General features: G+C 43.3%; 1 protein-coding gene and 1 non-coding gene across 2 annotated transcripts in view; both read left to right on the top strand.

Moving 5' to 3' along the window:
• The window catches only part of PDCD2 (programmed cell death 2), a 36,255-nt gene that overhangs the window by 10,761 nt on the left and 2,434 nt on the right, over positions 1-23,060 (top strand). The window contains exons 3-5 of the mRNA XM_030195952.1: positions 6,669-6,824; positions 11,570-11,691; positions 16,757-16,870. Coding sequence (XP_030051812.1) covers positions 6,669-6,824; positions 11,570-11,691; positions 16,757-16,870 — 392 coding nt within the window. The remainder of the gene's footprint in view (positions 1-6,668; positions 6,825-11,569; positions 11,692-16,756; positions 16,871-23,060) is intronic.
• On the top strand, positions 17,478-17,587 carry LOC115467429. Its single transcript, XR_003941721.1, has one exon. It is a non-coding gene; the product is annotated as a U6 spliceosomal RNA (small nuclear RNA).

Consider the following 23,060-nt stretch of genomic DNA (forward strand, 5'->3'; position numbering starts at 1 on the left):
GCATTTTAGACCTTCATCCTGTCTGAGTGACTGTTTTCAAATATGGTGTCAGTTGGCACTTCTGTGCTATCCTGTAATTCACCAAGGGGTTAACCCTTGGCCTATTCAGGATCTCAGTGGGCCCCACATAGCCCAGCCTCCACCTATATATTTGTGTGCCTCTACCCTGATAACTGCCCACCCACCAACTTGGTTGCCTCTTGTCTCTGGGCAAGTACTTTTTTTCACAGACTATTCCTTGATGGTTTCTGCAGATATTGTGATCCTCTGCCCATGATGCAAAGAAACAGAAGAAAAAAGTATTCGCAAAAAAACAACAATGAGCAAAACAGCGAAAATGACCAAAAAGGGGGGGTGGGAGGGGAATAAAAAATAAAACAACAAAATTGAAAAAATTGTTTAATAAAGACGACACTTCTGATTAAAAACTTCAAATCATTTATTGGCAATTAAAAATGATACCAAAATAGGTAAAAAAAGACTGTGTTTCGGCCATACAGGCCTGCGTCAGGAGTCTTCTCACCATATAGAGTCTCATTCTTTATTTCTATATCAGATGATTATTGTATTGGTATGTAGTCAATGTTATGAATGAACTGTTTTTAAACCGTCTGTGTGAACAACTCTCCTGTTGTCTTTCTTAAGATCTTGTGCTGCTAAAATTAACACGAATCAATATAGATTGGAGTTGCTCTAATAAGCGTCTCGCATCCATGCATATGTGAGAGATAAAAAAACATTATAGAGGCGGGAGATATATTTTACTTATCTTACAGTTGGGGTCTACCACTTTTACTCTCTTGAATGTTTATGATCCAAATGATTCTCCACGGGTCTTCTGGGAAGATGTGTCCACATTGCTACTTGCTCATCTTGAAGGTGAGCTTCTCGTGGGTAGGGACTTCAATCTGACATTACTCCCACATATAGATAATTCAGCGGGGGGGGGGGGGGGGGGGGGGGCGCAATATGCTCAAAGTGAGTACATTTTCAGAGCTTTTTGGCATGCTGGCATTTGGTAGATATCTGTCGCCATTTTCATCCATCTCAGCGAGACTAAACTTATTATTCTTTAGTACATAGGTCTTACTCTAGGATAGGCTATTAGTTTAGATACCCCTCTATGTTGCACAGGGTGAAATTCTCGGATATCTCTATACTTGGTCTGACCATGTCCCATTGATACTTGGGTTAAATATGTTACCTGCAAAAGTAGGGACCTCATACTAGCAACTTAGTGATGCCCTTATGGGGATGCCTGAAAATGTGCAACAAACATGTAGTACCTTCAATTTAATGACTCGGGGGAAGTCACTCCAGATGTTCTCTGGGAGGGCCTTAAGACAGTGATCTGGGATAAACTCATTGCTTTGCAATCTTACCTTATTAAAACCAGACACTGCCAGGAAACTGCTTTGTTGGTTCAACTACTAGGCCTGGAACAACAAGCGAAACAACAAGGATTGACTTCAGCCTTATGGCAATCACTTCATGCCATTCAGATGGAGCTTCAGACGTTCCATATGGCAGAGATTGCAGATACTCTTCAGAGAGTATGTCAATCCCATTTTGAATTTGGCAATAAGGCCAGCCGTGTATTAGCACATAAATTGCAGAAACAAACAACTAGAAATTTATATCTCTAGCATTCAGGATGAAATGGGAACTCTCCAGACAGACAGTGCATCCATTCACAGGGTGTTCCTACACTATTAGTCACAGTTCTATACTCCTGATCTTGACCCCACTGCATTCGATAGCCAGCAATACTTAAATAAGGTTACAGTACCCAGGTTCTCCCCAGTGGAGGTGCAGTCTTTGTTGGCTCCTATCACTCTATCTGTGGTTCAAGGATCTCCCCTTAGGTAGGGCCTCAGGCTATGACAGATTCTCTAACAGATTCTATAAATGCTATATGAAAATTCTCTCCCCAGTGTTGCTTCGCGTTTTCAATGATCTGATACTCCTCCCTGAGCTTTCCCATTCATGGAAGCTGACTTTGATGACAATACTAGCTAAACCAAGGAAAGACCCATTGCTGAGCTCCTCTTACCATCCTATATTTCTTTTAAACACTGATTATAAACGTTTTACAAACATCTTGGCTAATTGCCTCTAACACTACCTTTCTCGGTTGATACAAGAAGGCCAGGCTGGATTTATTAGGGGATGTCAGACCTTTGATAATATTCGCATGGCACTCCCATCTAATTCATACGATAAGGGCTGACCAGAACCCAATGCTTTGTCTCTTGCTGGACGCGGAGAAGGCCTTTGACCATGTGCATTGACCTTTTCTGTTCCACCTACTGTGCCACATGGGTCTTGGGGATCAATATTTACAATGGTTGCAGTTACTATACACCAATCCCCTGGGTAACCTAAAAATTAATGGGGTGTGTACGCCTGCCTTTGCCCTTTACAGAGGGACAAGGCAGGGCTGTGCCTTTTCACCGCTTTTATTTGCCCTGGTTATAGAACCCCTAGCCACCTGATACGGGACCACCATGGGATTGATGAAGTTATACAAGGCCTAAGGCAGCTTTTCGCATATGATATTCTCTTAACTGTCACTCGACATGAGGAATCTCTAACAAATTTAGTAGATACAGTGGGGGAAATAAGTATTTGATCCCTTGCTGATTTTGTAAGTTTGCCCACTGACAAAGACATGAGCAGCCCATAATTGAAGGGTAGGTTATTGGTAACAGTGAGAGATAGCACATCACAAATTAAATCCGGAAAATCACATTGTGGAAAGTATATGAATTTATTTGCATTCTGCAGAGGGAAATAAGTATTTAATCCCTCTGGCAAACAAGACCTAATACTTGGTGGCAAAACCCTTGTTGGCAAGCACAGCGGTCAGACGTCTTCTGTAGTTGATGATGAGGTTTGCACACATGTCAGGAGGAATTTTGGTCCACTCCTCTTTGCAGATCATCTCTAAATCATTAAGAGTTCTGGGCTGTCGCTTGGCAACTCGCATCTTCAGCTCCCTCCATAAGTTTTCAATGGGATTAAGGTCTGGTGACTGGCTAGGCCACTCCATGACCCTAATGTGCTTCTTCCTGAGCCACTCCTTTGTTGCCTTGGCTGTATGTTTTGGGTCATTGTCGTGCTGGAAGACCCAGCCACGACCCATTTTTAAGGCCCTGGCGGAGGGAAGGAGGTTGTCACTCAGAATTGTACGGTACATGGCCCCATCCATTCTCCCATTGATGCGGTGAAGTAGTCCTGTGCCCTTAGCAGAGAAACACCCCCAAAACATAACATTTCCACCTCCATGCTTGACAGTGGGGACGGTGTTCTTTGGGTCATAGGCAGCATTTCTCTTCCTCCAAACACGGCGAGTTGAGTTCATGCCAAAGAGCTCAATTTTTGTCTCATCTGACCACAGCACCTTCTCCCAATCACTCTCGGCATCATCCAGGTGTTCACTGGCAAACTTCAGACGGGCCGTCACATGTGCCTTCCGGAGCAGGGGGACCTTGCGGGCACTGCAGGATTGCAATCCGTTATGTCGTAATGTGTTACCAATGGTTTTCGTGGTGACAGTGGTCCCAGCTGCCTTGAGATCATTGACAAGTTCCCCCCTTGTAGTTGTAGGCTGATTTCTAACCTTCCTCATGATCAAGGATACCCCACGAGGTGAGATTTTGCTTGGAGCCCCAGATCTTTGTCGATTGACAGTCATTTTGTACTTCTTCCATTTTCTTACTATGGCACCAACAGTTGTCTCCTTCTCGCCCAGCGTCTTACTGATGGTTTTGTAGCCCATTCCAGCCTTGTGCAGGTGTATGATCTTGTCCCTGACATCCTTAGACAGCTCCTTGCTCTTGGCCATTTTGTAGAGGTTAGAGTCTGACTGATTCACTGAGTCTGTGGACAGGTGTCTTTCATACAGGTAACCATTGCCGACAGCTGTCTGTCATGCAGGTAACGAGTTGATTTGGAGCATCTACCTGGTCTGTAGGGGCCAGATCTCTTACTGGTTGGTGGGGGATCAAATACTTATTTCCCTCTGCAGAATGCAAATAAATTCATATACTTTCCACAATGTGATTTTCCGGATTTAATTTGTGATGTGCTATCTCTCACTGTTACCAATAACCTACCCTTCAATTATGGGCTGCTCATGTCTTTGTCAGTGGGCAAACTTACAAAATCAGCAAGGGATCAAATACTTATTTCCCCCACTGTATGTTGCAAACCTGTGGGCAGGTATCTGGTTTTAAGATTTACATGCATAAATTAGAGATCCTTAATATAATGGTAAATAGGGAGACAGTAATGTTTTTGTAGAGAGGGCTGCCCTTTAGATGAACCTCCAAAAGGATCCGACACTTGGGTGTCAATATCACTCCGACAGTGGAACAGCTTTATGCGGCTAACTTCTCTCCTAAATTGAAAGAATTTGCTGATTTAAATCATTGGGAGGGATTAAATCTTTCGTGGTTGGGGCGGATATCTGCATTCAAACTGATGATACTACTAAAGTTACTCTTTTTATGGCCCTCCCTCTCCCTGTACTGGAGCAGTTCATTGAGTGCTTCTTAAATCACTGAGGATAATTTGAGAGCAGGAGGCTGGTTGTGTCCCAGTCTGTGTGGAGGGTGCTAGAGTAGAGCACAAGTGGCAGGTGCAGGCGGAGCTGAGCTGGGGATAGACCCTCTAAGTGGCTGCGGGTTAGCCCTAGGTGAGTGGCTAGGCATTTCGTGAAAAGCAGATAATGTTTTCTAGGCTAATTGAGACCTTTGATATTAACGTAAGTACTCTGATATCAGAGACCAACACCCAAACCACCAAAAGGGTCTCTCAAATGACACCAAAAAATGTCCCTTAAAGTACTATTAACAGTGAACCCAATCTGCTGGGGAACAAACATCAAGCAGTAAAAAACACAAACTAAACCCCAGTTAAACTCCAGCAGAATCTCACCCCAAACCTCCCTACCTCACTCCCCTCCCACCAGATTCATTCTATCTCCCTGATACACATAACCCAAACGGGTCGCAGTGGGGAAAGAAAAAGAGATTGGGTGGCAGAGCCGGTGGTGGGAGGCGGGGATAGTGCTGGGCAGACTTATACGGTCTGTGCCAGAGCTGGTGATGGGAGGCTGGGCTGGTGGTTGGGAGGCGGGGATAGTGCTGATTATACGGTCTGCCCTGAAGAGGACAAGTACAAATCAAGGTAGGGTATACACAAAAAGAAGCACATATGAGTTTATCTTGTTGGGCAGACTGGATGGACCATGCAGGTCTTTTTCTGCCGTCATCTACTATGTTACATTCAGACTAACACAATCATAGTCTCACATTCACCTAATGAATCAGTCAGCCCCCTCACCCCCAATACAGCTAATACTACCCTCGACAGAACAGAGTAATAACAATAAAAAATAGATTAAAAGAATGGGGCAAAGCCCTCCTAAAATATGCAGAACCAGATATTTGTAGAAGAGAGCTCCCCTGTGTATTCAAAAAAGAGAGCTTGTGTAGCAACTCACTCAAGATAAGCACCTGCTGTATGAAGTCCATGAGGCTTGCAAGTCCAACTATCAAGTTTGGCCATCATCCGAGCTTTGAGTCAGTCTCTTTCCTTTAGCAGGAGGTTGTCTCCTATGCGTGCGCAGGTCTTACAGGTGATTCTGAATTTGCTTCTCCACGAGCAGTGCTTCTGATAACAAATTCCACATCCCTCAGGGCCCTTGAAGTGTCTTCAAGTTTTCTTGCCCAGCAGAACACACCCCTCACAGGGAAGCAGAGAGCTAAAGGAAATGCCCAGCAACACTTTAATCTGTTATTTTGTTAATACCTCCAACATTGGTTTAATCTCCTGACGCTTGGCCAAAATGAAAGCATAAAAGTAGGGCTAAACATAAATTTAGGTGTCCTGATATTGTAAGGCCCGGGCCTTCTGAAGGATTTTTTCCTGGTCTAGATAGCGAGAAAAGCGTACAACTATATCCCGTTGGCGGTTATCAACCGGGACACCCAAGGCTTTGTGTGTTCTGTCAATCTCCAGGTTAGGAGCATTGTCCCCATCAGCTTGCAGCAGAGATTCTTTACTTTATTTCTTATTAGTCACTAATATTCCCACAAAGAGTTCAATGTGACTTACATCTAGAATAGAAGTACGTTCTTCAGAATTACAGAGTGACGTTTACAAGATTTCAGCTCACGCAACCATAAGAAAATTCTAAATAGGGATTCCCACCATATATTTGTTTGGATAGGTGGCTACTGACCTTAGTTGTCAGCCTCGTGGCTTGCATTTGGGAAGTAGGGGGGCTTGAGGGGGGTATTGATTTTGCATCTGTTATGACTGATGTTTGTGATTAAATCTTTATAGTTTCTTATAATTCAATAAAATTTTTAAAAGAAAAGTATGGCTAACTATTGTTTAGTAAGATCTGTGCTAAGAACAATATATGGGTCCCCGACAAGAGTGTTTATAATGAGAAGAGTCATCCTGTTTGAGTTGAGGGCACCATATCCAGGTTAATGCAGGCATGGGGAGTCTCGCTGTTAGGATGTAATAATTTTTATACTCTGCCTAGAATTGTAGATAGTTTAGATAAGTCTTTAAAAAAAAAAACGCATACATTCAGCAGCATCATCTTGTGTAGAAAGAAATAAAGCTAATTTTCAGCAGTTTGGTTTTAGATCACTCAGATGTTGCCCTTCCGGATCACAAGTTTCTTTTCCCTGAATATGAAATTGTGATTGAGCCCGAGGAGGTGGAGTACAAAGAGGAAATGCAGGAAGATGTTGATAGCTCAGTGAATACGAAGACTTGTACAGATGCAACAGCTGCAGCAGGTAAGGAGAGAATAGTTTCCATGCAAGGTGTTACTGAAAATGTTACTTTTCATCCTGCTAGACCAGTTCAGACAAGTGGGCTTTGTCCCCCAACCAGGAGATAGAGGCAGAGAACACGGATATTGCAGTGACATCACCAGTATGAAGAGTGGTGCTGCTTTAGAACTTGTCTCCAACAGATGGTTAGGCTGGACTGGCAGCAGGGTTTTTTTTTTTGGGGGGGGGGGGGAGGGGTCTGTCTCCCCAAGTTTGTAGTCCATGTCCTGCAGCCCTTGAGGTAGAGCCTTGGCCGGAGTTCACTCCCATGGATCAGTCCATGGATCTTTCCTGATAGAGCACAGATGGTTCTGACCTTCTGTAGCCCCATGCTGTAGCCCATGATCTTTAGCTGCGGCTAACTGACAGGAGTACCTTGGGGTCTTTGCCAGCAGTGGGTGAGTACCCCTGCTAATTTCTGAGGTTTCCTTTCATCCCTTCTCTTTCTTCTGCACAGCAGCCTTCTTCAGAGTGCTAAACCTGGCTTCTGCCTGATTCTTGGGATTGTTTTGGACCCTGGGGTGGTGCAGATTAAAAGGTGGGGAGGGGGAGGAAACATAAACTGAGTAGGGGCAGGGCTGAAGAGTGAGATCAGTGATTGGTCTTCAGGGATATCTTGGTCAGCAGTGCCTGGTGGACAAGGTCTGGGTAATTCCCCCTCCACTGGGAAGGGAGGGGGCTCTGTTTACAGCACTAGGGCAGCACTGAGGGGGACAAATCTAATGCAGCTGTCTCTGCAAGGTTTGAGACGTGGACTATTTTGTGCACAGGGTCTAGCACTTACACTTGGGTCAGGCCCCAGTTTCCGTGCAGCCGTAGGTGTGGCAAGGTCAGTACCTGAGCAGCAGTTCCCATGGCTCTGAGTATCCTGTTTCCAACCGTACCAAGCCAGATCACAAGTACCTGGCAGAAACCCAAATTGTGGCAACATTCCATGCTACCAATCCCAGGGCAAGCAGTCACTTCCCCATGTCCATCTCAATAGCAGACAATGGGACTTTTCCTCCAGGAACTTGCCCAATCCTTTTTTAAACCCAGATACACTAACTGCTGTTACTACATCCTCTGCAAAAAGTTCCAGAACTTAACTATTTGTTGAGTGAAAAAATATCTCCTTCTATTTGTTTTAAAAGTATTTCCATGTAACTTCCTTGATTGTCCCCTAGTCTTTGTACTTTTGGAACGAGGAAAAAATCAATTTACTTCTACTCGTTCTACACCACTCAGGATTTTGTAGACCTCAATCATATCTCCCCTCCGTCTCTTTTCCAAGCTGAAGAGCCCCTCTTTAACCTTTCCTCATATGAAAGGAGTTACATCCCCTTTATCATTTTGGTCACTTTTCTTTGAACTTTTCCTAATTCTGCTATATCTTTTTTGAAATATGGTGACCAGAACTGAACACAGTACTCAGGGTGAGGTCGCACCTTTATAGTATTTTTGGTCTTATTCACCATCCCTTTCCTAATAATTCCTAGCATCCTGTTTGCTTTTTGGGTTGCCTCCACACATTGAGCAGAAGATTTCAGCATATTATCTACAATCGACACCTAGATATTTTTCTTCTTTTCTGACCTCCAAGGTGGACCCTAGCATCAGGTAACTATGATTCGGATTATTCTTTCCAAAGTGCATAACCTTGCATGGGATAGGAGGTACTGTCCTATTGTGGATTAAACACTGGTTAAAAGATAGAAAACAGAGAGTAGGGTTAAATGGTCAGTATTCTCAATGGAGAAGGGTAGTTAGTGGGGTCCCCCAGGGGTCTGTGCTGGGACCATTGCTTTTAACATATTTATAAATCATCTAGATATGAAAATAACTAGTGAGGTAATTAAATTTGCTGATGACACAAAGTTATTCAAAGTCATTAAATCGCGGGAGGATTGTGAAAAATTACAAGAGGGAGACTGGGTGTCTAAATAGCAGATGACATTTAATGTGAGCAAGTGCAAAGTGATGCATGTGGGAAAGAGGAACCTGAATTATAGCTACGTGATGCAAGGTTCAACGTTAGGAGTCACCGACCAAGAAAGGGATCTAGGTGTTGTCGTTGATGATACGTTGAAACCTTCTGCTCAATGTGCTGCAGCGGCTAAGAAAGCAAATAGAATGTTAGCTATTATTAGGAAAGGAATGGAAAACAAAATGAGGATGTTATAATGCTTTTGTATCGCGCCATGGTTCGACCGCACCTCAAATATTGTATTCAATTCTCATCGCTGCATCTCAAAAAAGATATAGTGGAATTTAAAAAGGTGCAGAGGGCAACGAAAATGATAAAGGGGATGAGACAACTTCCCTATGAGGAAAGGCTAAAGCGGCTAGGGCTCTTCAGCTTGGAGAAAAGGCGGCTGAGGGGAGATATGATAGAGGTCTATAAAATAATGAGTGGAGTGGAACAGGTAGACGTGAAGCATCTGTTTACGCTTTCCAAAAATACTAAGATTTGGGGGCATGCGATGAAGTTACAAAGTAGTAAATTTAAAATGAATCAGAGAAAAGTTTTCTTCACTCGACGTGTAATTAAACTCTGGAATTCGTTGTCAGAGAATGTGGTAAAGGTGGTTAGTTTAGCAGAATTTAAAAAAGGTTTGGCTGGCTTCCTAAAGGAAAAGTCCATAGACCATTATTAAATTGGACTTGGGGAAATCCACTATTTCTGGGATAAGCAGCATAAAATGTTTTGTACTTTTTTGGGATCTTGCCAGGTATTTGTGACCTGGATTGGCCAGGATGCTGGGCTTGATTGACCTTTGGTCTGTCCCAGTATTGCAATACTTATGTATGTTTAGTAGGATATAATGAACTACTACATTGAATTCGCTAGACATATCAAACTGCATTATTAAGATATTAGACCCTATGCTAATTTCTTTTCTGAGATTTGATACTAGGGTAGCAAGGACAGTCTCGGTGCTATAGCATGGTCTGAAACTTGATTGCAATTTGTGTAGTAGGGAGAAATGTGAAAGGTAGTACATAGTTTGTGCTGCTACTATTCCTTCCATCACCTTTATCATCAAAGGAACGGAGGTCTGGATGTAGGTTTGAGGGGAGCTATGTTATTTAAGACATTTTCGCATAGGTCATCCCATTTAATCATGAATTTGTTATTGTCTGCTGGAGGAAGAGCAGGATTGTTCAAGATTGCTTCTCCTCATCTAAAATCCAGTGTCTCTCTCCCCCCCTCCCCCAGATCTACTAAAGTTTCCTCACCCCCCTTCCCCTACGCAGGTTACGTTTAAGACACACTGCTGTGGCTGGCGTCGGGGCATTTCCTCTGCTGGTCCTGCCCGTGTGGAAACAGGAAGTTACCGTCCTCAACAGGAAGGTGCCAAGGCGAAACCGGCAGAGGGAAGACCCTGACATCGGCCACAGCAGTGTGTCTTAGTCACAGCCAGCGTCAGGGAAGGGGATGAAGCAACTTTAGCGGATCTGGAAGGGAGGAAGAGACGCTGGATGTTAGGTGAGGAAAAGCAAGAGAGAAATTTATTGGACCTGTGGGGGAGGGGGAGGAGAAGGGAAAATATGTTGGACCCATTTGTGGGGGGAGGTGGATAGATGCTGGACTATGTTGGGGGGGGGGGGGAAGGAATGCTAGAGGGAGATGTGCTAAAAGGAATGCTAGAAGGAGATGTGCTAAACCTGGGGGGAACTAGAGAGAAATAGACATGTGCTGGGGAGAGGGCTGGAGGGAGATGGACATGTGCTGGGCTGGAGGAAGATGGACTTGTGCTGGACCAGGAGGAGGGGGTACATTGGAGGGAGATGTGCTGTGCCAGGAGGGAGATGGACATGTGCTGTGCCAGGAGGGATTTGGAGGAAAATGGAGATGTGGGCCGGGGGGGGGGGGGGGGGGGGGGGGGGGGGGGGCGTTGTAGGGAGGTGGAGATGTGCTGGGTCAGGAGGGAGTTGGAGGGACATGGAGTGTGCTAGACAGGTGGGGGGAGGGTGGATGGACCTGCCGGAAAGGGGAGCACAAGACGGGAGAGAGAGACTAGACTGAGGGAGGGAAGAGACAGCAAGATCGGGGGGAATGGAACAGAAGAGGAGAGATGCTAGACCCACAGAGGGAGAGAAGGAGTTATGCCAGACCATGAGGGGGGCAGGGGATAGAGAGAAATGCTGGACCTGTGGGGTATGTGAGGAAGGGAACAGCAAGGGGATGGACAGGGCAAACACAAGAGATGCTGGGCATGGAATAAGAATAAGGGACACAGGGCAATGCTGGAAAACGGGTGGATAGGGACGCTAAGAAGGCAGATGCTGAACAGGAACACAGAGGAGAGATGCTGGATAGGACAGATGGGACGCAGAGAGAAGATGGATGGCAGACATGGAGAGAGAAGAAATATGAAATGGACAGGAGATCCAGGCAAAGCAGAAGAGACACAGACTAAATCAAACCCTATATAATAATTTGCACCTCCAACATTCTGCGTCTCAATGCCTGGGCTCGTAACACAATTCCCATTGGTCCGCCCTCGCGTCGGAATGTGATGACGTCAGAGGGAGGATCAATGAGAGGGAAGGGAAACCAGCACAAGCCAGCCACAGAACGTTGGAGGTGAGGATTCAGTCGCGGGAGAATCTCCCCCCGAGTTCCAGGCCCCCGCGCCTCCCCAAGGTGGCTGTGTTTTTGCTTGTGACATGTTGGTTTGCTGACAGATGTAATATCTGTGGCCTTATTTGTGATCTCTTCCCAGTCTCTGGTATGCAGTTGGAGTGTCTCAATGAGGAAGAGCTGGAGGCAATGGCAAAGCACGAGACTAAAGAAGATAAAGTTTTTGAAGAATTTAAGAAAAGAATAGCATTGGAGCCAGAACAGGTACAAAACACTTTTTCAGTTCATGCCTTTTTAGCTTATCTATACTGTTCATGTACAAGAGGGCGGCCAAAACAGTTTTTTCAGTTCTGGCCAAAATTTGCCACACGGATTTGGCTGAAAACAGCATGGCATACCCCTCTTCCCCAAAACAAAAGCAGGCCCCACCCTTGATCCCCTGAACAAAATTGGCCTCCCATCTGTAGGCTCCTCCCTCCCCCAGGCCTACCTTACAGACCATGTTGATCTAGTGGTCTAGTCAGGGCAGGAGTGATCCCCAGTCATTTGTGACCATGCTGGCTCTGCAGTCAAAATGGCGGCTTCAACTTCCTGCAGCAAATGGCTGCTGCGACCTCCCGCAGCAGTCTCACTAGAGCCATTTTGACCAGTTAGGAGCAGATGTGCTGGAACCTTTTCTAGTGATCTCACCTGAGAAAGTGATTATTTAGCCGGTACCTTCTTTTATTTCCAAAGGGGGTTTCTTCTGTCCACCTGATCACTCTTCCAGTCTTTAGGGAAGGTAATGCTACAGAGGAGTGCTACAGAGGAGGATAGTCAGCTTCACCAACTTGATATATGCTGCTGTCTGAAGAAGACTGAGGAGGTTTCACGAGTTGGACAGGTTGTTTGTACTATTTGGGAGGAGAATTCATAAAGGCAAAGCAGCATCTAAGTAACATTGGCTTGCTGGATCGAGAAAGCTTTGGTATATATTGTCAAAGGATAACTGGTGCCACCGGTGCTAAAGTCTTATTCTGTTAGGAGGAAGGCTTTGTCTGGGTGGTGCATTCATTGGTTCCTCCACTGGAGATTTGTATGTGGGCCACTTGTTCTACTCTGCATTTCTTTGTGCTTCATTTATAGGTTGAATGTTTAGGTGGCACAAGAGTTTGGAAGGCAAGGACCGTCTCATACCTTGTTCTCGGCAATTACTGCTTTTGTACTCCCATGCATCTGGGCTGGTCTGGTGATATAAGGAAGGAGAAATTGGGCATTGCCTGCTAATTTTCTTTACTCGAGCCCCTCCACACCAGTCCACAAACTGCCCTTGAACTGAATAATTAGAGGAGAGTACTACCTTTTGGCTTATCTTTGGCATGTACTTGTTCTGTAAGATGTTGGGTGTCGTTTTCATCGGTTAAATTTCAAATTAGTTGTTTGTGGTTCTCAAATCAGTTGAGGGTATTCCTAATAATGTTTCTACTGACTGAATTTGGGCTGAACTGGATACTTATAGTGTGACATCATTAGTAGTTCTTTGCCATTCCAATCTTCATCTGGTAAGTTTAAATCGTCCGACAGAGCACTCCCCCTTTCTTTCCCAGTTTGTGAATATTTTTGATCAGCTTCTCTATTTGTGTAGGAAGTGTGTAGACGATACCTGTGAACATAAAGGTTCCAAATTCTCTTTCCAGGATGATCCGTATCACTTTCTCTTTTCCCCGGGCTCCCTGCATTTTAGCTGCTTTAATATTATTTTACAGATATAGTGCTACTCCACCATCTTTTCAGCCATCTCTGTCCTTCCTAAAAAGATTATAACCCAGTTTGTGTCCCAGTCATAGGAGTCATTAAACCATGCCTCTTTGATAGGAACAATATCTAAGTCTGCCTCTAACATCAGGGCTTCCAGATCATGAACTTTGTTACTTAGACTGTGAGCATTTGTAGTCATTTCTTTCCAGATATATAAGTACATATGTGTTTCCAACAGAGGCCAATCCAGGTCACAAGTACTTGGCAAGATCCTAAAACAGTACAATACATGTTATGCTTCTTATTCTAGAAATAAGCAGTGGATTTTCTTTTAGGAAGATCAAACCTTTTTAAACCCTGCTAAGCTAACTGCTTTTACTACATTCTCTGGCAATGAATTCCAGAGTTTAATTACACGTTGAGTGAAGAAATATTTTCTCCAATTCATTTTAAATTTGGTACTTTGTAGCATCATTAGGTGCCCCCTAGTCCTAATTATTTTTGGAAAGCGTAAACAAGCAATTCACGCCTACCCGTTCCACTCCACTCGTTATTTTATAGACCTCTATCATATCTCCCCTCAGCCGTCTTTTCTCCAAGCTGAAGAGCCCTAGCCACTTTAGCCTTTCCTTATGGGGAAGTCGTCCCATCCCCTTTATCATTTTTGTCGCCCTTCTCTGTACCTTTTCTAATTCCACTATATCTTTTTTGAGATACAGTGACCAGAATTGCACACTGTATTCAAGGTGCGGTCACACCATGGAGTGATAGAAAGGCATTATAACATCCTCATTGTTATTTTCCATTCCTTTCCTAATAATACCTAACATTCTATTTGCTTTCTTTGCTGCCACAGCACACTGAGCAGAGGATTTCGAAGTATTGTCAATGATGACTCCTAGATCCCTTTCCTGGTCGGTGACTCCTTATGCAGAACCTTGCAACACGTAGCTTTATTTTGTGTTCCTTTTTCCCCACATGTATCACTTTGAACTTGCTCACATTAAATGTCATCTGCCATTTGGATACCCAGTCTCTCAGGCTCATAAGGTCATCTTGCAATTTTTCACAATCCTTTTGCGATTTAACAACTTTGAATAACTTTGTGTCATCTACAAATGTAATTACTTCACTAGTTATTTTCATATCTAGATAATTTATAAATATGTTAAAAAGCAGCAGTCCCAGCACAGACCCCTGCGGAACCCCACTATCAACCCATCTCCTTTGAGAATACTGACCATTTAACCCTACTCTCTGTTTTCTATCTTTTAACCAGTTTTTAATCCACAATAGAACACTAGCTCCTAGTCCATTAGTTCCCAATTTCCTCTGGAGTCTTTCGTGAGGTACTTTGTATTTTATTGACATTGTTGTCGTCTGTATAGTTTTTTTGCCTAGTCTCCCTTTCTGCTTTTAAGCGAGTTGCTAAGATGGTTCTTTAAATTATATTCCTTTTTGTTCAGTAGATAAACCCAGGTACTTGTGGGTTACGCTCATCCACTAGCAGATCTGGAGGCAGAGATACATGAGCTGTGTAAGTTGTGTTCTGTAAAAGGTACTGTGCAGCTCACCAATCCAGTAGTCTTGGCCTCCAGCAGATGGTGGCAGGTACCCCATGCAGTGGACTGTTTTGAGTAGCCTAGACCTAGTAGTGTTGGGCCCTGGTGGAGCCTTCAGCTAGGGAAGGGGTCCAGAGTACTTCTGAGATTTGGGGGGGGGGGGGGGATCACCTGGAAGAATTTACGTCTCTTCCTCCCTAGGAAACCCCTTCCTGTGCTAACCAGCCCTTGCCCCCCCCCCCCCCCCCCCCCCAATAGGGGAAAAAAAGTTAAGATAAATTAAGAAGCAGGCAGAAGAGGTATTCCGTTGCTTACTTGGGATGAAGAGAGAAGTGGTGATAAGCCAATGAAATGACAAGTTCAGAAAAATTTTAGTGTGAAGGAAGAAAATATGAATATCTTTGTCTGAAATCCATTAACATCAAATCAATATTTTGAGAGAACTGTGCTTCCAAAAATAATGCAACAGAATGCTGACCACTGTTCCGTTTCACAAGCATGGAAAACTAAATGAAGGAACTGGAGAAGGATGGGGCCAAAAAGCATCTTCAAAACTACCTCCTCCACAGTTCCAAAGTACATATTCACCTCCTCTCCTCTCATATGAACACACGTAACACCACATGTACACTTCCCACCTAAAACACCCCCATGCCTGTACATGCACCCGCACTCCCACATAAGCTCACAGATGTTTCTTCTACATAGACAGGGAATGTACCTAGAACAACACTCCAACGAACACATAACCCGGATACACAGCTCCATATGCACAACTGTTGCAACAGCACACCCGTCATAGTCATATACATGCATTCTCACAGCCACCCTTCCATTTTCAGACACAGCCATACCCTGAACAATACACCTGAATACACAGCCCTATCATACAAGCTCACCCAAATCCACACCTCCATCCAAATAGGCATCCCCATGTACACACTGCTCCTTGCATTCTTCTGACATACCCACAGGCACACTCTCTTCTACACACTTTTACAACAAATACCCATAGCCACCAAAATACTCTACATCTCTTGTACAGTCACAATCGCTACACAAACCCCTCACCCAAGCAACTCTCTACCCATTCAGAAACACACTCCATGCACATCTGCCTCCTATATATTTATTCCTTTTGCATGTACTTGTGATAGCATGAGTGGAGGTTGGGCACAGAGCCTACAGAGCCATATCCACAGAAGAGTTTAAAAGGAAAATAAAGCTCTTTATTGACGTTCAACAAGTTATGCTGAATCCTGTTCGCTTCACAGGCATGAAACATTGAAAATAGTCTCTTGGAAATCAGTTACAGTCTTCACATGGGCCTGTCTTCTGCCAGGTCCCACATTCAGTATTAAACAAACCCAGGCCTCAAAAGGATAAAGACTTCCACAAACTTCCAAAGTAAATGTTTTCCTACCTTAGCAAGCCTTCTGCTACTTTACACACAGATTGTGAAAGCATATGCGGAAGCACTGCTTCTGCCTTCCCTGGGTCAAGTTTGTCTGGCCCGACTGAACCATACCCTCCCTACTGAGCCCTTGGGAGCTAGGCTTCTCCCTGTGAAAAAGGGTGCTTAAAGGGAACCAACAGTTTTCTATATATTCCATTGCTATACTATTCATAGCTCTGTTCTGCATCCTCAAACATTCACCGTGCACTTCTTTTCTATATACACATGATGCCCCACCACAACCTCTCACCTTTTACAGATCTGTTGGAAAGCATTCCAAAAGCCTTGCTTCTGCATGCTTTCACTACTTTTTTTTTTTTAATTTCTTGGGAATTGTATTCAGAGTAACTTTATTTTTCATCAAATCTGTTCATGCATGATAGAATGATACCTCTGAACTGTCACTGTGATTTTAGAAAAGCATCAGAACCATAGGATTCATGATAGAAAGTACATTGATAATTTAAAATATTGTAATATTTTAGCAAAAAATGTTTTTATCTCAAATCAGTATGGTATGAGTATATTGATGTGAGGTGAGGGGTTACTGAAGGCCATTTTTTCTTTATTTCAGATTCTCAGATACTGTGCTGGAGGTGACCCCATCTGGATTTCTAGTGAAAAAGTTCCTCAAGAGAAAGAAATTCTAAACTGTCCTTGTGGTGCCAAGAGAATATTTGAATTTCAGGTATAGAAGTTGGGCAGAAAAGATGTTTGGTATTTGGTGTAATATTTCCTAATGAGTCTATTAATATAGTACATCTTTTGGGATTTATTCTGTCCTCTTTCCAAAATTCTGAAGGATAAAATAATTTTATGAGTTATCTTTGCAAAATAGGCAGCACATTGCTCTGAACCTCTTTCCCGTTCTACTGTATAGAAGTTATTCAATAAGTGATCTTTTTTGGCATGATTTATCAGTAGAGATGATTTTAGATTAATATAGTACCTGCTGTTTGGACAAGATCCCAACATAATATAATAATTTAGATGGAAAGTTGGTTAGATGATACAAACATTGGGCTATGACTGAGGAAGAAAGGGGAAATAATACAATAATTTAGATGGAAAGTTGGTTAGATGATACAAACATTGGGCTATGACTGAAGAAGAAAGGGGAAATGTGATAGACATTTAAATAACCTCTGTGGTATAAATGCACAGGAAGTGGGCCTGTTTCGATTGAAAGGAGGCTCTGGAACTAGGTATCATGGGATAGACTGAGGAGTTATCTAAGGAAATATTTTTTGTAGAAAGAGTGGTAGATGCTTAGAATGACTCCTAGCAGGTGGTGGAGATGGACTGTATATGAACTCTAAAATTGGAATGATACAAAGAAGATTAGCATGGCCCCTTGTGGAAGGATGACATGAAAATTTGCTAATGTTCCATTAAAAAAAATTGTGCTGTTTAGTTTTTGGAGGCCATATTTTGCTAAAGACCAAAATGGAATGTGAGAAATTCTTGAAAACATGAATATGTATATTCTAGAGGAGAGAAGAGACAGGAGTTGATATGATACAGACACTTGGAAGGTGTTTATGAGCAAACCTTTTTCAAAAGACGGGGAAGTTATAGAACCAAAGGACATGAAATGAAACTGCATGGAGGTAAGCTTAAAAACAGCATCAGGAAATACGTCTTCACCAAAAGGGTGGTGGATATCTGGAATGTCCTTCTGGCGGAAGTGTTGTGACCAAAAAAGTGACAGAATTCAACAAAGTGTGGGATAAATATATCTGTACCTAGCAAGAGAGCTATGCATCAAGATCAGTGATGTCTGACATTCTTGAGTGCTGCCGCTGGGAGACCTTAAAAGGAGGAGATGTTGGAGGAGACAAAAGCGATCGATGAACAGCTGATCCAACCCGTGCAGCGCCTTCAAACATAGGTGAGAGGCGCTGCACCGGCCATTATGGCGGAGGAGGGAGTCCGGTGGAGGGGGGGAGCGGCGGCGACGAACTCAGGGGGGCGGGGCGCGGAGGATGGCAGGAGGCGGAGCATTGGATACAGAAGGAGAAGAGAGAGACAGGATGGGTGGGGGGCCCGGCACTGCAAAAGTTAAGATTTTTAACAGCTTTTATTTCACACACAGAGCAGTGGGGAGCAGCGGCGACCTCGGAGGGGGGGGCAAGGCCGTCCATACAGCACGCTGCTGATGAGCGCCTTTGCCCCCTCCCGATCCTTTATGTTTGTGGAGACATGCAGGGGAAAGCGGGGAGGTAAAACAAACAGTGGATCCAATAAAAGTCCTCTCACAATGAGTGTCTTCCTGAACAAGGTCTTTATTAACAAAAGCACGATTGACCCGACACGTGACGTGTTTCGGCCGTGAGGCCTGCGTCAGGGGTCTAGTATTATCTGAAGAAAAAATGCCTTGTGGGTCAGGTGATAAACCAGCACTAAAACTGCTAAAAGAGGTATTAAAACGGGACGATTTTTGACAACAACCACCAATCACAACGCTCAAACGTTTGTTTTACCTACCGTTGGTTTTCCTGTGGAGAGCTCACCTTCTGTGGGTGTTTGCTTCGGGGGAAAGCGGGGAGCCATGTGTTTGTGTTGTTGTTTTTTTTTTTTTGTTTTGACGTTTCTGGCATGCGCAGAGCAGCCAGCATAACGCTTGGCTGCTCTGCGCATGCTTTAGGAGCCAGTTACCGACCGGGATTGATGCATCGTTCTTTACAATACTGCACCAAACTTGTGCGACTTGTTTTTTTGGAGCATTGTTCATTTTTTAAAATTCGGTAATGGCTTTAACGATTTTGCTTTTTTTACATTTGGTTGATGCATCTGGGCCTTAGTGCAGAAAATCACCCCTCCTTTGATGAGCAACTTCTGCATCATGTTCCTGCCTGAGTTCAGGGAAAAGACATACCCCCGTTTCCTCCTAGTGGTGTCGATCAATCTTGTGCTGGAGGGCTTTTGTCCAGAAGGTTTGCCAAATACACAAGGAGTGTCTTCAAGTAAGTTCCTATACCACAAGTGGTTTTGTGTTCAAACTTTTTAAGCAAAGGCATTGAACCCACACAACTTACTGCTTGCTTACTAGTAACATTACAGGGTACAGGTATCCTATATTCATCTATCACAGATCTAGTAATTACACTGACATATTAGTAGTGCTTCTAATCTATGTTTACTTCCCTTTGCTGGCTTCAAATTGGATGTGTAAAGATGTGGGATCTGAGATTAGTGTGTCCCACATTTTGACACCAGACTAAAGCACAAATGTACGTGAAGATGTGCTGTGCTTCTGCTGGTGAAGTAGGAAGGTTTGAGGATTGTGAAAAGAGTTTGATTCTATGTCACAAGGACTGAAATGTTGAAAACCATTTGTGAAGCGCTAGCTTAGGCTTGATCATATGTGCTTAGAACATTCCAGTTGCCTCTTCACTCTTCCTCTTCTGTATTGTATATTCTCATACCGCCTTCCTTTACTATAAATTTGTTTAAGTCTGTCCCCATATGCTTTATGACTAAGACCACTGACCATTTTAATAGCCGTTCTCTGAACCGACTCAATCCTGTTTATATCTTTTTGAAGGTGCAGTCTCCAGAGATTGTATATAGTATTCTAAATGAGGTCTCATCAGGGGCATCATCTTCTCCTTTTACTTACTGGCCATTCCTCTTCCTGTGTTTCCAAGCATCCTTCTAACTACTTTGCTACCTGATTGGCCACCTTAAGATCATCATGTACAATCACAACCAAGTCCCTCTTTCAACTTGTACCATTCCCTTGTGTTTTTGCAGCCCAAATGCATGACCCTGCATTTTTTTTTTTTTAGCATTAAATCTAAGCTGCTGAATTCCAGACCATTCCTATAGCTTCGCTAGTCTTTTCTCATGTTATCCACACCATCAGGGTTGTCTACCCTATTGTAGATTTTGGTATTATTCCTCAGATTGAGCTACTCTTTTATTAACCGCCTTGAACTTCCTGCTGGGATCTACAAATTGAAGATTAGATTAGACACCACTGGTAACATTCTTTATCCTCAGAATGAGCTCCTTTTACCACTGCCCTCTTTCATCTTCCACTCCACCAGTTCCCAACCCAGTTAGTGTCAAATACTTTGCTAAAATCTAAAAACACCACATCCAGCTCTCTCCTTCGCTCCAATTCCCCGGTCACCCAGTCAAAGAAATTAATCAGATTTGTCTGACAAGACTGGCCTCTAGTACTGTAGTAAATGAAGACAGATAAAGACTGTATGGTCCATCCAGTCTGCCCAACAAGATAAACTCATTTTACATGGTATGCGTTACTATATGTATACGCGAGTTTGATTTGTCCTTGCCATTCTCAGGGCACAGTCTGTAGAAGTCTGCCCAGCACTGTTCTTGTACTAAAAATTCTGAAGCTAACGTCAAAGCCCCTTAAAATTTACACTCTAGCCTATCTATTTAGTCATGATCAGGGCATAGACCATAGAAGTCTGCCCAGCATTAGTATTCTAAATGGAGAAGGGTAGTTAGTGGGGACCGCTCCTTTTTAACATATTTATAAATGACCTAGAGATGGGAGTAACTACTGAGGTAATTAAATTTGCTGATGACACAAAGTTATTCAAAGTTGTTAAATCGCGGGAGGATTGTGAAAAATTACGAGAGGACCTTACAAGACTGGGAGACTGGGCGTCTAAATAGCAGATGACGTTTAATGTGAGCAAGTGCAAAGTGATGCATGTGGGAAAGAGGAACCCGAATTATAGCTACATCATGCGAGGTTCCACATTAGGAGTCAAGGACCAAGAAAGGGATCTAGGTGTTGTCGTCGATGATACGTTGAAACTTTCTGCTCAGTGTGCTGCAGGGGCTAAGAAAGCAAATAGAATGTTAGGTATTATTAGGAAAGGAATGGAAAACAAAAATGAGGATGTTATAATGCCTTTGTATCGCTCCATGGTGCGACCACACTTCGAATATTGTGTTCAATTCTGGTCACCGCATCTCAAAAAAGATATAGTGGAATTAGAAAAGGTGCAGAGAAGGGCAACGAAAATGATAAAGGGGATGGGACGACTTCCCTATGAGGAAGGCTAAAGCGGCTAGGGCTCTTCAGCTTGGAGAGAAGGCGGCTGAGAGGAGATATGATAGAGGTCTATAAAATAATGAGTGGAGTGCAACGGGTAGATGTGAAGCGTCTTTTTACGCTTTCCAAAAAATACTAGGACTAGGGGGCATGCGATGAAGCTACAATGTAGTAAATTTAAAACGAATTGGAGAAAGTTTTTCTTCACTCAACGTGTAATTAAAACTAATTCATTGCCAGAGAACTTATATTCCCGTATCTTCCTTGCGTTGGCCGGCCTCCTCACTTCTGGATGCAGGCTGTCCGACAGGATCAGGTACACGTCAGGGATGATTCAGCAATACATCATCAGTTGAAAGCTGAAATGAAACCCTGCTTGTCACAATTCTACTGTCCAGGGCTTTCCCAGTGACAACTGCTCAGCCCAGATTTCCTTTCAAGATGCCTCCCTTCCTAAAGCTTAGCCCTACCAATCCTGGCTACTGTCAGCTAAAAACCCCAACATCTCAGCTGTTAATTTAGTGGCACCAGAATCTTTCCTTATTTGAATAGGTTCTGAGACCTACCTACAAGGTGTCCTTTCTGAGGCTGTCCCTAAACTCTACCCCTGGCTTTATTACAAAGCCTGCATTTAAATCTGTTTAAAATAAAATTACTTATCCTGATTTCTTAGGTCCTACAACCAGGGCTTTCCCTTAACCTGAGCTCATGCAACCCAGAATATACTAGCAGAATCCACACATTTAAAATGTCCTCATCCACCCTTTTAAACCCTTTATCAGAACATTTTTAAAGGTACTTTTTAGGTCTTTTTGGTGCCTGCTCTCAAAGCAGCATCCTACCTGCTTCAACACTAACTCCTAACTGAACTCAGTTAGGAGTTAGGGAAGATAAGTTTTTTTGGCATTTTTGTTTGTTTCAGTTCCCCTGAAGACGCTGCCATATCAGCGAAACATGACCCATGTAGGGAACTGGGAACCTTGGACTTTAATTTTCGTTTGATGGCTGAATTCACAAACTTTGCATAGAAAAAGTATAGCAGTGACCAGGATATCGCATCTATCTGTCAAAGCACGCCAAGCTGATGAATGATTCTCCACACCGCTTAAGCTAAGTAGCGGGGGTTTTTTTGTTAAAAAAACAAGAACTACTTCAATAATTGCATGTGAGTTGAGTGGTGACTAGATGGACTACTTCAGCTGTGAAGAACCAAGGCCAGTGCCAGGCAGACTTCTACGGACTCTGTTCCATATATGGCAAAACAGTTTAGTATGGGCCGGAGAGGGCTTCAACGGCAACTCCAGTATTGGAATGTAAGGACAGTGCCAGGCAGACTCTATGGTCTATATACCAGAAATGACAGATTGACCATGATTAAATATTTTATACCACATTCATTGTTTTAATCATGAATTGATAATGAGTGTCAATGTTGGGCAGACTGGATGGACCATTCAGGTCTTTATCTGCTGTCATGTACTATGTTGCTTTCTATTCATTTTAACTGTTTATAACCTGCTCTAAGCAATTTGCAAAATAACATACACAGTCAGGTGAAGGGCAACAGACAATAAAATGAAATTAATATGAGCGTAAGAAATAAAGTCAAAATAAAGTTCAAAATACTTAAAACACTAACTAAAACACTTGACTGAATAGATATGCCTTCATACATTTCTGATAATGCAGAAAATAAGTCATACAGCTAAGTCCTGTGGTAAAGTATTCCACAGAAGAGAACTGGTAACAGAAAAGATGGAAGATCTATAATCATTCTGCCTAACCTGATGGCATGGTGGTACAGCTAACTGCTTTATGTTGGAAACATGATACTGGGGTA

Source organism: Microcaecilia unicolor, chromosome 3 (assembly GCF_901765095.1).
Source record: "Microcaecilia unicolor chromosome 3, aMicUni1.1, whole genome shotgun sequence".
Classification (NCBI taxonomy): Eukaryota; Metazoa; Chordata; class Amphibia; order Gymnophiona; family Siphonopidae; genus Microcaecilia; species Microcaecilia unicolor.